The 14,411-nt window shown below is 47.1% G+C and overlaps 1 protein-coding gene across 2 annotated transcripts in view; it reads right to left on the bottom strand.

Moving 5' to 3' along the window:
- The window catches only part of KIT (v-kit Hardy-Zuckerman 4 feline sarcoma viral oncogene homolog), a 75,835-nt gene extending 62,631 nt beyond the window's left edge, over window positions 1-13,204 (bottom strand). The window contains exon 1 of one of the 2 annotated variants that reach the window (XM_012641105.1): window positions 13,086-13,204. In XM_012641105.1, coding sequence (XP_012496559.1) covers window positions 13,086-13,152 — 67 coding nt within the window. In that variant the 5' untranslated portion in view covers window positions 13,153-13,204. The remainder of the gene's footprint in view (window positions 1-13,085) is intronic. The other variant, XM_012641107.1, reaches the window with a different exon arrangement.
- Between the last annotated feature and the right edge of the window lie 1,207 nt (window positions 13,205-14,411).

Raw genomic sequence — 14,411 nt, 5'->3', positions numbered from 1 at the left:
TCAGTATAAAGGCAACCATAAGAATAAATACAAATCTAATCGAAAATACAAATCTCTGCAAATACCCAAAGTTATACCCCCCCAAAAAAAGAAACAGAAATTAGAAAAACACACCACTTATGCAGTGCTCTTGTTCAAAAAAAAAAAAAATAAATCAAACCTGAATATGATCAAACTTCTAAGTCACCAATTTACAGGAAATACAGGGAATAGAACATGTTAATACCACAGGAATGCAATCAGCAGAATTCAGTCTGAAAAATAGGACAAATGCCTGGTTTCTTCAACAAAAACAAGGGGCTAAAACCTAGATAAGAAATGACTTAAGGAACATATCAACCAATGGCAATGTGTGGATCTTGTCTGGTTTCTTTCAAATATTTATATATTTGTTAATATTTTTGTATGTATTTATTTTTAATTGGGGAAATGTGAACCCTGGATATTCGATGCCATGGTGGAATTGTAATGATTGGGAGGGGCGTGACACTGGCATCATCATTATGTTTAGAAAAGGGAGTCTGTATTTTGGAGCTACACACTGAAAACGTTTACAGATGAAATTCCACAATGCCTGAGACTTGCTTCACAATAACGGGAGGATGAGGTGGGAGGTGCCATGTTGACATGTTTTGAAGCTGGATGGTGGCCATAAGAGGGTTCTTTACACTATTCTCTGTTTGAAATGTTCCATAAATAAAAATGTCCTTTTAAAAGTTCAATTCCTCCATGTTGAAATACAATGGCTGCTAAAACATTATCAACCAAGCCAGGGAGTAGCCCCTTAGGCTCCCTACAGCTCTTTTTTTTTTTTCCTTTCCTAGTCAACTGATAGCAAATTTAAACAAGGTCTATTTAAATGCAAACCCTGAAATTCTCACCCAAAACAATAGGTGCTAACCTATGATAATGACACCAGATAAAAATAATGGCAAACCTGGAGCAAGCACATTAAAGCAACTGAGTTCATGATTACTGAAGTGCCCACACCTGTATAGCTAAGGCTGGAATACCTAATGCTGGGGATGCCCTCTTGCCTGTCTCTCAGGAGGGTACCACTTTCTGTCCAGAGGCAGCCTTTGTCCTGGAATCCTTCCCAAGGACCTGAACTAACAATGCCATAGGTAGTAAGAGTCCGACTGCAGTGCCCAAAATGGACAGAGAAGGAATTTTCCAGTCCTGAGTAATTCACCACTGTCACTTCTCATTTTGGAGAGTCCTTCATTTGACACCTGAGAGCCTATCACTTCATGGACCTCTGAAAGCCACCGTAACGCGAGCTGCAGAAACAGCAGAGTTGAAACTCCATGCGCAGTAGGAGCAACAGTAGTTAAACGGTGCCTTGTCGATCACAACACACAATCACAACGTGTCACAGCTATTATTAAAACCCAAGTTGGTCAGATTTCAACAAGAGAAAGATGAAGGAATTTTAAAAGGAGGTGCAGAACCTCCACTCCTTGCAGAGATACCAAAGAGCATTGAGCCTGGACTCCTGAAACATCTCTCCTCGCTGTGAAAGAACATTCTAGTACATTCTGGAAAAAAATGGTTCCAAACCTACAGAGTAAACAGTGCACGCTGGCACATTAAAGGCTCCAAGTCCCGAGGTGAGGACACCTGTCAGTGTGTCGCACACTTATCCAATCCTCTTCAGTGCATTCTCCACTGGGGACAACCTGCGGAGTCCAGAGGACTGCTGCTCCGGAGTTAACAAAGACTGGGGCGTGGAAAAGCCAGGGCAGGAGGGGTGGCAGCTAGTGACAAGCACCTCACAAGCTTCCACTGACGCCTGCCTGCCCCATCTCCCCCGTGCCCTTGAAGCAAGTCTCAAATCTATCTCCTTTTTCTGTTACCTGGTTACCCTCTCTGCCTTTCCTCCTGAATGAACCAGTCCCCCTGACCCTGTAACCGTTCCTTTCTCTGCTTTCTTCCTTATGACCATAATATGGAACTGAAATGAATCCAAATTAAACTGCTTTCTATGAGAGACCTTCAACTTTCTCTCCATTTTCTTTTTTCTTTCTGGATTCTTAGACCTAAGGTCTTGAGAGAAAGAGAATTCGCTAGAACATAAGCCCCAAGAGAGAGCAAGGATTTTTGCCTGGTATGTTCCCTGCTATACCTCCGATGCTTCAGTAGTTAATGTGTGAATAAATCTATGGAATCCTGGTATGGGGTCAGTTTAAAGATGCCAGGGAGGACCAACAGAATGCAGCTGTCATCTTAAGCGCCACCTCGCTGGGGCCAGAGCTGCTGTCCCAGTGTCCCACATGGAGAGAGAAGCCACTAGACTCTGCCTAGCACTCACCTCCCTGCCAGCTCGCATCAGCCCGGCCAGCCTCCCTCTGGAAGGCAGTGGTTCTGAAAGTAAGATTATCATTTTAAATAATATCCTTTGAAATTGCTGGAATGTAAATTAGGCAACACATTCAGATCTACTAAAAAAACCCACAAACCCTTCTACATATGCTAGTTTATTTTAAAAAAGCGGAGGGAGGGGGTTCTCTTTTATCAAAGGGATTCTTTTTGGTTCAGCTAAAAACGTATCTACTATTTCCCTGTGGCAAACATACAGACAATACTAAAATAAGTAGAAAAACATTTAAACATCCCACTTAAGCATTTTTATTAGTTACTCTAATGATATATTTTAGATTAAGAATCCTAGTTTAATTCAGCAATGACAAAAATCCTAAAAACCAGTCCATGTGGTGTTTTACCAGCCAATTAAATAGCACCCGTTTCTTAAACTGAAAATCTTTCCAAGGTACATTCTCTCAACATCAGCCATTAAACAGGAAATCTGCATTGTGAAAATTAGGATGGAAATGCATTTAAAATATTTTATAAGCTAAAAATTGTACCATTTTAAAAGTTCTCATACTACCTTTATTCTAGTCTAAGTAGAATTCTCAGTTTTTTTTTAACATAGTCTTGTTTTCTTTTTAAGCATGCACTAGCCAAGTAGAATAAATAATAGCCAGTGTCACCGGCCACCTTTCACACTTCTAAAATCTTCAGTAAATATTTACCCCAGAAACCATTACCTACATCGGATCCCTTTCTATAAATACTTCTTTCCAATAGAGACACGTTAACTTCCAAAGTTCTATATGATAATGCTTTCCTTTGTTCTAACTCCCTCAAGTAATTTCTCTGCTTAAGAGCCTACATAGGCTATTATATTTAAATTACTGGGAGTCCCTGATTGTTTGGAAGAATTTTTTAACACCCTCTGAAATAACCTGAGTTACCTGGGGTAAACCCAAATGAAGTGGGATATTTTGCCTCACTCACTAAACAATTTTAAAGATACAAGGTCAAAGAGCTTCACCTTTTTCATTTTCTCTCTTATCTTTTTCTCTACTTGGTCAAGAAAAAGGCATTCACTGGCAAGTGCTATCAGACACACCTTTTCCTTAAGGATTAAAATTCTCCCACCATGGCCACCTCTTTCTCCCCAAGATCCGTGCTTTGGAGAGGACAGTCACCAGTGCCACTAACTGCCTTCCAGTGCAGGCCTCGGGGGATCTAGGGAAGAATCTCCAGATGCCCCAAGCCACATGGGACCCTTAGCAAGGTTTGGGCGTTTGTCTGTTGCTGAACTGGCATAAACAAGGTCTGTAAACTGCAGGTTTATCGTTTTACTATTTAAAATCTGTTAAGAATCAAAGATCGGCCGGGCGCGGTGGCTCATGCCTGTAATCCTAGCACTCTGGGAGGCCGAAGCGGGTGGATCGCTCAAGGTCAGGAGTTCGAGACCAGCCTGAGCAAGAGTGAGACCCTGTCTCTACCAAAAAATAGAAAGAAATTATCTGGACAACTAAAAAAATATATATATAGAAAAAATTAGCCGGGCATGGTGGCGCATGCCTGTAGTCCCAGCTACTCGGGAGGCTGAGGCAGGAGGATTGCTTGAGTCCAGGAGTTTGAGCCACGGCACTCACTCTAGCCCGGGCAACAAAGCGAGACTCTGTCTCAAAAAAAAAGAATCAAAGATCATCTATTGCCACTATCAGATGTTGAGCCCACCAAATCTGTAACCTTGGCTGGTGGCAGGGGTGGAGGGTAGGAAGGTAGGGGAGGGTGATTAGCCTTGGACTTCAAAACAACTCCAAGTACATATCTGTACTGGATTTGCACTGAACATACAACACAGGAATGCATACAGAAGTGAGACCAGTACCTTTCCATTTTTAAAAGTTATTTCTTGGAATAAGCAACTATAGGCTATAGGAACAGCTCTATAGGAAATACTTCAATTACTGAAGAATAAAAAAAAAATCCAAGTGCCCTAAAAATTATCCCATCTCATCTTCCAATAGTCTCTGCAGAGATTCTTTCTAGGGAGCCTATGGCTAATTGTAACCCTTTGTTTTTGCTGTTCACATTTTGACCAAATCCTGGCCCACTCTTCAGGATTGAATTCAGGTCCCATATCCTCCCCTGAAGCATCCATTCTACTCAAGAAATGATGCCTATTCGCCACCCAATGGTAATGAACAGGACCAGAACTGTTGCATAAATCTTGTTGCAAATCCTGTAACATTAGCGCCCACCCAGCATTCTTCTTCCTGCAGATCCTAGTTTCCTTAAAGGCAGGGATCCCATCTGAGACACCGTCCTAAACTCGCCGGACCAGTAAAATGATGTTATCCACCAGAAGCGTTGAATTGCAATTTCGTTTCTATCACCTTCCCCCACTGGAAGCCTAGCTGATCTAAAACATGCCACTGAGCCATGGCCGTGCAATGACCAGAGGGAAAGGACAGACGGGAAGGGAAGTCTGAGTGATGGGTCGACCGCAGAGTGAATAAACCATCCCTCAGGAATCAAGGGGAAAGGACTTCAGGAGCTCGTCCCTTGTCCTTACACACCTTTCAGCCTAGGTGCCGTGCTGGGTAATCACGGAGCATAACCGTTCTTAGCTTAGGACTAAAGGATCAATTATGGATTTCTCTAGACCTCCAACTTCCTTTTATGTTTCTTATTTTGACACTCAGTTTAAGTTATCACACTGTATAATTTGTTCTGTGGTTAAATTGCCCCCACTCCCAAAAGATCGATAACCCATTTTTAGGCTGGGTTCTTTGTCGGCTGTTTTCAATATAACCAAAATTGTGAATACACTAGTGGATCATGTTAGAGTCTGCCCAGTATTTATGAGAAACACCACCCCATAGCCAAGACGGTGAGGAAGGAAAAATGGCTGGTCATTTTCCCATTTCCAAATTATCCAGAAAGGATTTCAAACAGGCCCTTAAAGGGTCATCAAACCAACTGAGTTGGACAGGACCTAAGAACCATTTCAAAATGACAATTATTTGGCTCTCTTCATCTCTCCAGTGAAGATCCTATAACTATCTCTGCTAACACAGTGAAGTCTTTTCCAACCCTTCCCAGGAAAGAATTTCTCCTAAAAATAAAATCTCAATTTCTTTCTGGGACAATTTAAACTACTCTCATTTTGTTCTATTCTTCCTTCGCATGGTACAAATATTTGAAGACTGTCCTTCACTAAACCCTCCCTTACCTTATCTTCTCCAAGCTTAATAAATCCAATTTCTTTCAGTTGCCTTCCCAGGGCCTATTGCTCAAAGCTTTCATCCGTTCTATGTCCTCCTCTACACCCAAAATATCCATTTTATTCTCTGAGAAAAACAAAAAACCATACCTTAAAAATGGTCTAATGCAAAGAAGAAGAAACATAGGATAACCTTCCCACTATATATTTCTTTCCATGAAAATTTACTTTTCATCATATGACTGGTACACAGTTAACACACTACTCTTTATAATCCCCAAATGCTACCGTAATAACATACAGCCACGTTCTGTGACATTATTTCTTATATGGACCTGACCCTAAGAAGAATGTCCACTGTGTCTATGATTCAAGTTTCAAGTAAATGCAGCCCGTCAATAGCCAATGAACAAATACATTATATTCCCTCCCTTAGTGAGGCCACCCCTCCCCTTGGCTTTATTTCCATTAATTCCACAGTACGGCCCAGTTACCTACACCCACAATAACGCCTGTTCTTCCCCTCAATCTCATCAGTGCCTGACATACAGAAGGTGCCCCTAAATATGTCCAGTGAGTGAAGTCCTGAACCTTTCTCCTCCTTGTGTCTCTTAATCACTTTCCCTCCTTTCCAGAGCATGCACCCTAACACCCGCCCCTTCATCCAGAGATGATCTAAAGTCTGTCCTGCCCAGCTCTCCGCCAACACACAGCTCTCAACCATGAGATCAAACCATCCTAAAAGAGGCTTCGCAAAACTTTCCTTCAGACACCTTGCATGCCAACGTTCGCGGCAGCGCCGTTCACAATAGCCAAAAGGTGGAAGCAACTCAAATGACCATCAGAGGTCGAGTGGATAAACAAAATGTGGTCTATACACACATGCAATGGAGTATTATTCAGCCTTACAAAGGAAGAAAACCTCTGCGACAACACGGATGAATCTTGAGGACAGTACGCTAAGCGAAATAAAATAGTCAGAAAAAGACGAATCCTGTATGGCTCTACTTATACGAGGTACCTAAAATAGTCACATTCAGAGACAGAAAGTAGAATGGCGGTAGCCGGGGGCTGGGCATGAGGAAGGGGGAGTCGCTGCAAAGGATACAGAGCTTCAGTTTTGCAAGGTGAAAAGAGTTCTGCAGAATGGTAGCACAACAATGTAAATGTACACTATTTAACTTAAAAATGGTCAAGACTGTAACTTTTCTATTATGTGCATTTTATTAACCTCTCCCTTGGTCTTGGCCACCCGTAACAAGGGGGGGTGTCCAAGTTTGGGGGCAGGACTCGGCATCCCGCTTCCCCAGACTGTGGGGCAGGTTGGGAAGAGTGCTCGGCTGGACAGAATGGTGGAGCAGGCGGCCTTGGACTAGTGAGCAAAGCCTGGAGGGCCAGTCCTGGGTCAAGTCCACCTTAGCCTTGACTTCAAAGCCTTCTTCATAACCTGGTCCAAATTCAACACTAAATACACCTCCCTCCAATGCTCCTGGAGGTTACTCAGAGGCGTCCACCTTTCCACCAGCCATCATATCAATCCCGAAATAAGACCTTAACGTGGTTCCACGTTTCTCTTACTTTTTTCATCCGAAGACTCAACTACAGACTCTACCCTCCTCCTTTAAGATGCAGAAATTAATCTCAAATATTAGCTCCCAGGTGGACACTTACACTGACCCCTGATCTCTACCACCTGCCCACGAGACTTCAGCTCCTCTCCTTTCCATCCTGCCCGGAGCACTCTGCACTTGTGAGAGCCCAGGGCTACTCTCAGTCTGTGGCTGTGCTCTTGGCAGTCCCTGTGAGGACCAAGGCATGGGGACTGATGAACCTTGGTTAGACTGAATCCAAAATGTTCACTGAGCACATACTATGTTCAAAGCTTGGTGTAAGTGCTAGAGAACAGGAGAGATGTCAAACCAATATTTACTGAGCACCACAGCGTCTAGCGCACAGCAATGGGTAAGTTCAGCTTGGTCCCTGGACTCCTAGGAAAAGCAGTCGAGGAAAAGCTCCTCACTCAGGGAGTTTTCAATGCCACTTTGTAAGGAAACAGGATTCACGGCTCCTACCTACTTGCCTAGGGAAAATGGCCATTTGCAGACATCCCCATCCCTACACACACCTTTATTGAGAAATCTGTGTCTCCTTTGGTGGAAAGTAACCTAAGGTTAAAAAGAACCAGGCAGAGAAGTAGCCATTACCATTAACTGTGGACTTTTAAAAAAACTAGACATTCAATATATAAACTTCATCTTAATAAAAAAAAAATCCTACATAATCCGTTTTTTACACCATTTCCAATTTTTTTCTAAGAGCCAAAGCTGAAAGGGGAATGTAAAATCAGCCTGATAGTGGAGTCCACACACTTCCTCTGCGAGGAGCACCGTGCTAAGCATGTTACGTGCAGAAATTTAATCCTCGCAGGAGCCCTATGTCATTATCCCCATTTTACAGATGAGGAAATAAAGCTTGAGGGGAGGTTAAGTGTCTTGGCCCAGATCACACGGCAGGCAAGTGGCAGAACAGGAATAAAAACCCAGGCTGTCAATTTCAGAGCCCAAGCTCTTAACCCTGACGCCACATGCACCTGCACAATAATTTGGCTTAAATCTTAAATTTTGCAAAAGTGTTGAAAACCTAGCTGTCAGAAACGTATGCACTGGAAGATATCTAAGAAAAGTGTGTCATGACCAAAATGTAAGGAGGAAGGCTAACAAGTAAGATTCCTCTTTAATCTGATAGGAAAAGTATCAGGTCTGAATGCTTCTGTTGGAGAAATCATCTGAGATGTGTGAGTTTTCTCTGGGCGAAAAAGAGTCCGAGATCTGTTCAATCTCTAAGACCAGTGATTCCCAACTCTTATCAAATGCTAAACCAAACTCAAGGCAAAAATTTAAAGTTTATTTCATTTTAAAAGCTGTCAAGTTAATACTTATTGGTACCTATGTATAAAGATCATAAAGAGAAATAGTCAAATTCTACATATGTGAAGAATTCACTCATTTATTAGGTGACTATCCTGTCCCATATCCTGTTCCAAGCGCCTTTATAAAAATCTTTTTCTAATCTTTAGGGCAATCCTATTAAGAGTAGGCACTATTTCCATTTTAGGGAGAATAATAATTCCAATTTTATACATAATAATTACGGCTAACATATATTGAACACATAGTATGGTGTGCCATTCTAAAAGCTTTCTATGTAGGAATACATTTACTGGCACAGAGAGGTTAAGTAATTTGCCCAAAGTCACAGAGCTAGTAAATGACAAAACTAGGATGAAAAGCTAAAGTAGAAAGGTAAAGCAACACCAAGGCCACAGCACTGTCAGCCATGGAGCCATCAGACTAACACAAGGCAGCCCACTCATGTTCCTTTCACATGTCACCTGCCTAGTCCTACCTGTGTTTACCAGGGCCTGGCAGTACAGAGCTGTAGAGCCTAATGCAACCCAAAGAGCACGGGCCCCATATCTAAAGGGGCCAGGGTCTTCGATTCAAAAGGAGAGAGAAATAGAGATCTTGATAAAAATTCTCTGGATTTTTAAATATTGCCTCAACATTTTCTAAAAAGCAACACGTAGGCCACAAAAACATATGCATAGGCTATTGGCTTACAACTGCTCTTTACTTATTAAGACTCTTAAGTCAAAAGATGAGCTATATGATCATGTCCAACATCAGAAACCAGAGCTGCTAGGCCATGCTGACTCATAAGTCCTCTCTCCTTTCCACAAAGATTGACACTGCCCTTGAGTCAAACTTTTACCTCCCCTAACTCCTTTCTGGGCCCTCCTTACTCTGAGCTTGCAAACCATGTATTCAAGTTACTGAAACTGCATATGAAATTTTGCATATTTGGATTCTTGCAAATGTCTTTTAATCCCACTTTTTTAAAGTTACCACACATGAATGCAGCAAAATAAAGCACTTTCCACATCCGAGCCTGCCAACTCTTAAACTAAATTAACTCTGGAGAAAATGCCGCTGCAGCCTTGACCACTGCCTTGACAGGGTCCCCACACTGCAGTCCAGCCCCGAGAATTCCGCTCAGGCCACCGTGGCTCATTTCCTCGTGTCCTTCTTTAATCAGCTGGAGGAGACTTGAGGAAATGAGTCAAAATCCTAAGAGTAACTTCCAACGGCTGTCAACAACAGCAGCAAAATTCATCACCACAACAACATCTGCACATAAATGTGCTCCAAGGGAAGCCCAGGGAATACTTGGCACATTTCTGATGAGAATTTCTTTGGGGAGAAGAAAAGGCTTTGAGTGGTAAATTGTCATTGTTTTTCATCATGCTCATCCAGGGTAAATACCCAATGGTATCAGCCGTTATTGGGGGTTTTCTTGTTCACAACTACACACCAGTGTAGGAAGCTAACACCATTTTTATTTTTTGCAGTGGGAGATGGATTTCAATCGACTCACGTCATCATTTTAGAGTCAGCTTATCTTCACTTCTAAGGGACCCTAACTTGGGATGGGATAGTTAATACCTAAAGCCCTCGGACCACAGGGTCAAATGCCTACACCCCCTCTTCCAAGCTATAATTTAATGAATCCGCCCTCAGTGAATACGTCCCTAAAATTGAGAACCTTCTAACTAGGGCAATTCTAGGTCTTTCTCACCAAAATTGGGAACGTAGTGACCTTGGCCATCCTGCGTGCCCAGAACCTCCAACAATGGCTGGCGGATAGGAAGGACTCGCTGAATATTTCTGAATGAGTCTTAATTTATAATGGATTCTGGTGAATCATGTAAACGGATACACAGTTGGGCATATGGGGCCGGGAGCAGGCTTCACCACTGATTATTTTGGGCTCACCTCAGCCAGTTTCTCCAGCTGTCAAATAGTAGGGGCGGTAATAGTGCTACCTCCTGGGCTTGTGGAAAGTACTAGAAACAGCAGGTAAAGCCCCCAGCCCGGGGCCTGGCACGCAGTTTCCAATTAAAGAGCAATAACTAGGTACAACAGACATGTAACGTGAAATTTAAGGCACATTAGAAATCGTGTTGGGAATGCGCAGCATATAGGATTTATAGAGACAAGAAAAAAATGTGTGGATGGGCGGGAAAGACCAGCATAGGGATAAATGAATGACCTGGGATCCCTTTACAAAACCATCACATCATTTCCAGCCGGATAATAAGTCAGAATGCCTTGTGTCCAGCTGCTGAGGATAACTCGAGCCTCACATCTGCAGGAAAAAGGGGAGGTATGATTCACTCTCCCTCGCAGGTTCATCCTGCTGGACACAAGAGCTGTAAATATGGGGGGGGGCAGGAATAGGGTTATTAGAGTTGGCACCTCCCAGCCATCAAAGGGCACTGCAGAGCAGCACGTGGGCATCGAGGGGTGGGCAGTATAAACCACAGCTCCCTGCTTAGCCAGGGGCAGACCAGTAAAATGCACCCATAAACCACACGGCCCCCGTGACCAGGAGAGACGAGGAACTTCAAAGAGGTAGTAAGAGATCAGGGAAAGAGAGGAACAAGAGTGCTGGGTCTACACTCAGAACACTGGAGAGGCAGCATTCCGGACCCAAAGGATCCTTCGTGATGCAGACGCCTCATTGTACTCTGGAGGAAACTGGACTCCCCAGAATTTAAGCGACCTGCCCTATGCAACCTGCCCAAGGGCATGAGCCAGTGAATGACAAGAGGACAGAACACACGGGCAGAGCAAGGATAAGTCACTGTACCACACTGCCCCCAAGTAGACAGACCTTAAAATTCCCTTTGCCAGAAATCTATTGGAAGGAGCAGGCTACTTAAGAGGAAGAAGGAAACCATTGATTCGTTTAATTTTTAGAAAGAGAAAGATTCAGTGTGGTCTGTCTTTCTAGTGTGCTACTGGGGTCTAGTTCGCATACCTTAACTGATATCATTAATAAAAAGGCCAAGGCACAAAATCATAAAGACCAAATGTGTCATTTTAAATAAGCGAGGCGATCAAATCCGCCCAGGAATCTGAACACTCCCTCGTGACCCCTGCTGACCCCTTGCACCGCACAGGGGTCCAAAAGCATGGCTGCTCTTCCCCGCAGGAAGCCTTCACAATGCCTCAAAGACTGGGACGGGGGAGGCTACGTCCTGAGACTTTATAGAGAAACTGACCAGGAGTCGACAGTCTCACGACAGTTCATGGCGATGGTGCATTTGGAGCTCTAGACTCCAGCTCAGACTCACTTTCTATTCTAGCATCATCAGGGTAACCGCAAAGGTTTTTTTTATTTTTATTTATTTATTTCTTTTAATGACCTAGGAGAGGTCAGGGCTCCAGGGATTAGCCCGGGCGACCCGCGCTCGCGCGCGCACCAGCGACACCTGGAAAAATGGGAACGGGAGGCAGGAATCTGGCAGAGGCTCCGGGAACCTGCAATATTAATAAATCCTTCACCTTAAGACCCAAGTTCCCGCGCGGATATAACTGCATTTTCCAAACGGCTTGAAGAACCAGTAAGATTTGCAACAAAGTTCCGCTCCATCTCCCGCCCCCCAGACACTAGCAGCCCTGAAGTAGAGATATCCCGGGGGGCGGGGTGGGGGCCGGTCTGGAATCTCAAAATTCCCGATGAAAACTGGGACCTGGGATTGCAGGTCGCACACTCCAGGACAGACAGGGGGCTTCCAGAGCCCGCCAGGCTGGCCGGGCACTCCGGCCGGGCGCGCGAGGCGGCTGGGGTCTGGACCACGGCGTCCCAGCGCGCTGTCCCTGCCTCCCCGGAGCAGGCGGCAAACGCAGCCTCCAGCCGCTCCAGGGCTCCTGGCAGGAACGAAACGGCGCCGCAGCAGAAACGGGCGAGCAGGAGATTTAGAAAAGCAAAAAGTCTGCAACCTAGCGGCTGCTTCCCACACGCCCTGCCCAAGTTGTCTCTGTCGCTACCACCCCCAGGGTCGCGGGGTCCGGCCCCAGAGCCTCACGCCGCGCGCTCCCGGTGCAAAAGCGTAACCGGGAAGCGCCGCAGCCTTCGGGTGGCGCCGCGAGCAGAGGCAGCAGCGGGTCGGTCCCCAGCTCTGGGCACAAAGAGCGCCTGCGGTTGGAAAGCAGCAGCCGCAGAGCGAAGGCACGGCTCTTTAACTTTGCCCTCGGCGCGGCGGCGAACCTGCGGGCCGGTCTTCCCGTGCCCCGGTCACACACGCAACTTTTAACAAAAGGAAGCTGCGGCCGCGCCTCGCACGGCGAGATAAGGCGCTCGGAGCGAAGCCCCGAGCCGCCCGCCCCGGCCACCCGCGCACCGTCGGCACAAAAGCAACCCCAAACTCGCACGCAGCCTGCAGCCTCGCTCACGCCTAAGCCCCCTCGCTGCTCCCATTCCCGAAGACCCCCGGCTTCGCGCCCTCGATTGCCAGCAGCTGGGGGCTCCTCGCGCAGGTGAGCGAGGCAGGGCGCGAGAGAGTCGCCGGGCCGCCTGGGATCCTCCCGGAGGCTGGAAGGCATGGCATTGAGGGCCCGCAGCCACCTCTCCGGACGCACCCCGGTGGCACTACGCCTCCCGGGCACGGGCTGCGGCGGGGGGCGCGGCCCGGGCGCCCGCGGCGATGTCCCACCTGTCTGGACGCGGAGCAGGAGGAGCAGCAGGCAGAGAAAATCCCAGGCGCCGCGAGCGCCTCTCATCGCGGAGGCTGCACTGGGATCGGAGCTCTGGTCCACGTTCCAGCTCTCGCCCAAGTGCACCGAGCGCGGCAAAGCCGAGCCCCCAGAGCCGCGAGCGCCGAGCAGCAGCCCCTCCTCCCCGCGCCCTCCCCCTGCGCGCCGGCCACGCCCCTCCCCGGCGCCCCTCCTCGCCTCCCCTCCCTCGCTCCCGCCCGGGTCTCGCTCCCTCGCGGTGGCGTCTGGCCCTTGCTCTTTCGACGTGCTAATCCCGGGGGGCCGTGCCCGCGGGGAGGGGGAGGGCGCGCGCGCCCTCGCCGTCCGCTCTTGACCCCGGAGCCCCTCCATCTCGCCCCTCTCCGCCCCTGCGATGTGCTCTGCCCTCCCCAGGCGGCTCCCGGACGAGGGGGGTGCTGCCCGCTGGCTTTGTGAAGCTGGGCACCACGCGCACTTAAGGTCACGGCCCGCCACCTGGCAGGTGCTCCCCAGACAATGAAGGTTGGCTGCCGGCCCCCCCAGCACGCTCGGGGGGGGGGGGAGGAGGCTGGACGCCGCCGGTGGTGGAGGTGGTGTGGGGACCAGAAGGGACGGGAAGGGGAGGGTGTCAGGAAATTGGGGCCCGACATTCTTCTGCATAGCTGTTAGGCAAGGGGGACCGAGCGTGGCGCCTGGCACCGCGGTAAAAAGCCGAGCCGGGGCTTAGGTAATTCTTTATGTTCAGTTTCTCCACCTGCTCCGTAACCTGTAAGAACACACTTGGTTCCTATTGGTCCGCGCGGCCTCCGCCCAAGAAGCCCCTGTCGCCACGGCGGAGACTGGGGCGGTGGAGCGAGGGGGGCGTCCTGCGAAGTTTGCTCTGGGAGCCCGGATTTCTGCACACATTTGCCTCTGGGCGCTTTTTTTTTTTCCTTTCTTTCTTTCCTGTATGGTTTCTCTGTCTCTATATCAGACGACAGTTACAAGGCTGGGGATCCCTGCGTTCCCTTTAGCTGCCCTCTCATGTCCCAGGAGGAAAATAAAAGTAAAATGATTCTCTTAAGTCAGGTTTCACTGCCCAGAAAGTGCTTTTACCCACTTGCTCATGGTGGCAGTCCTTGATTGGAAGATAATAGCAGTATCTGTGTAGGGTTTTCTAGTTCTCCCCCACACTGACTATTCTTTCATGCTCACAATAACAGCTTTGCGAGGTGGGTAGATAGATATGTTTATTATTGTAGTTCTAAAGGTAACCCAAGATCACATAGCTCATAGAGGGGAGACCCAGGGTTTGAACCCTCCTTGGA

This window comes from Propithecus coquereli, unplaced genomic scaffold, assembly GCF_000956105.1.
Source record: "Propithecus coquereli isolate 6110/MARCELLA unplaced genomic scaffold, Pcoq_1.0 Scaffold162, whole genome shotgun sequence".
NCBI classification, from domain to species: Eukaryota; Metazoa; Chordata; class Mammalia; order Primates; family Indriidae; genus Propithecus; species Propithecus coquereli.
Note: the sequence above shows the minus strand (reverse complement) of the source record. Positions and strands in the feature narration are given on the sequence as shown.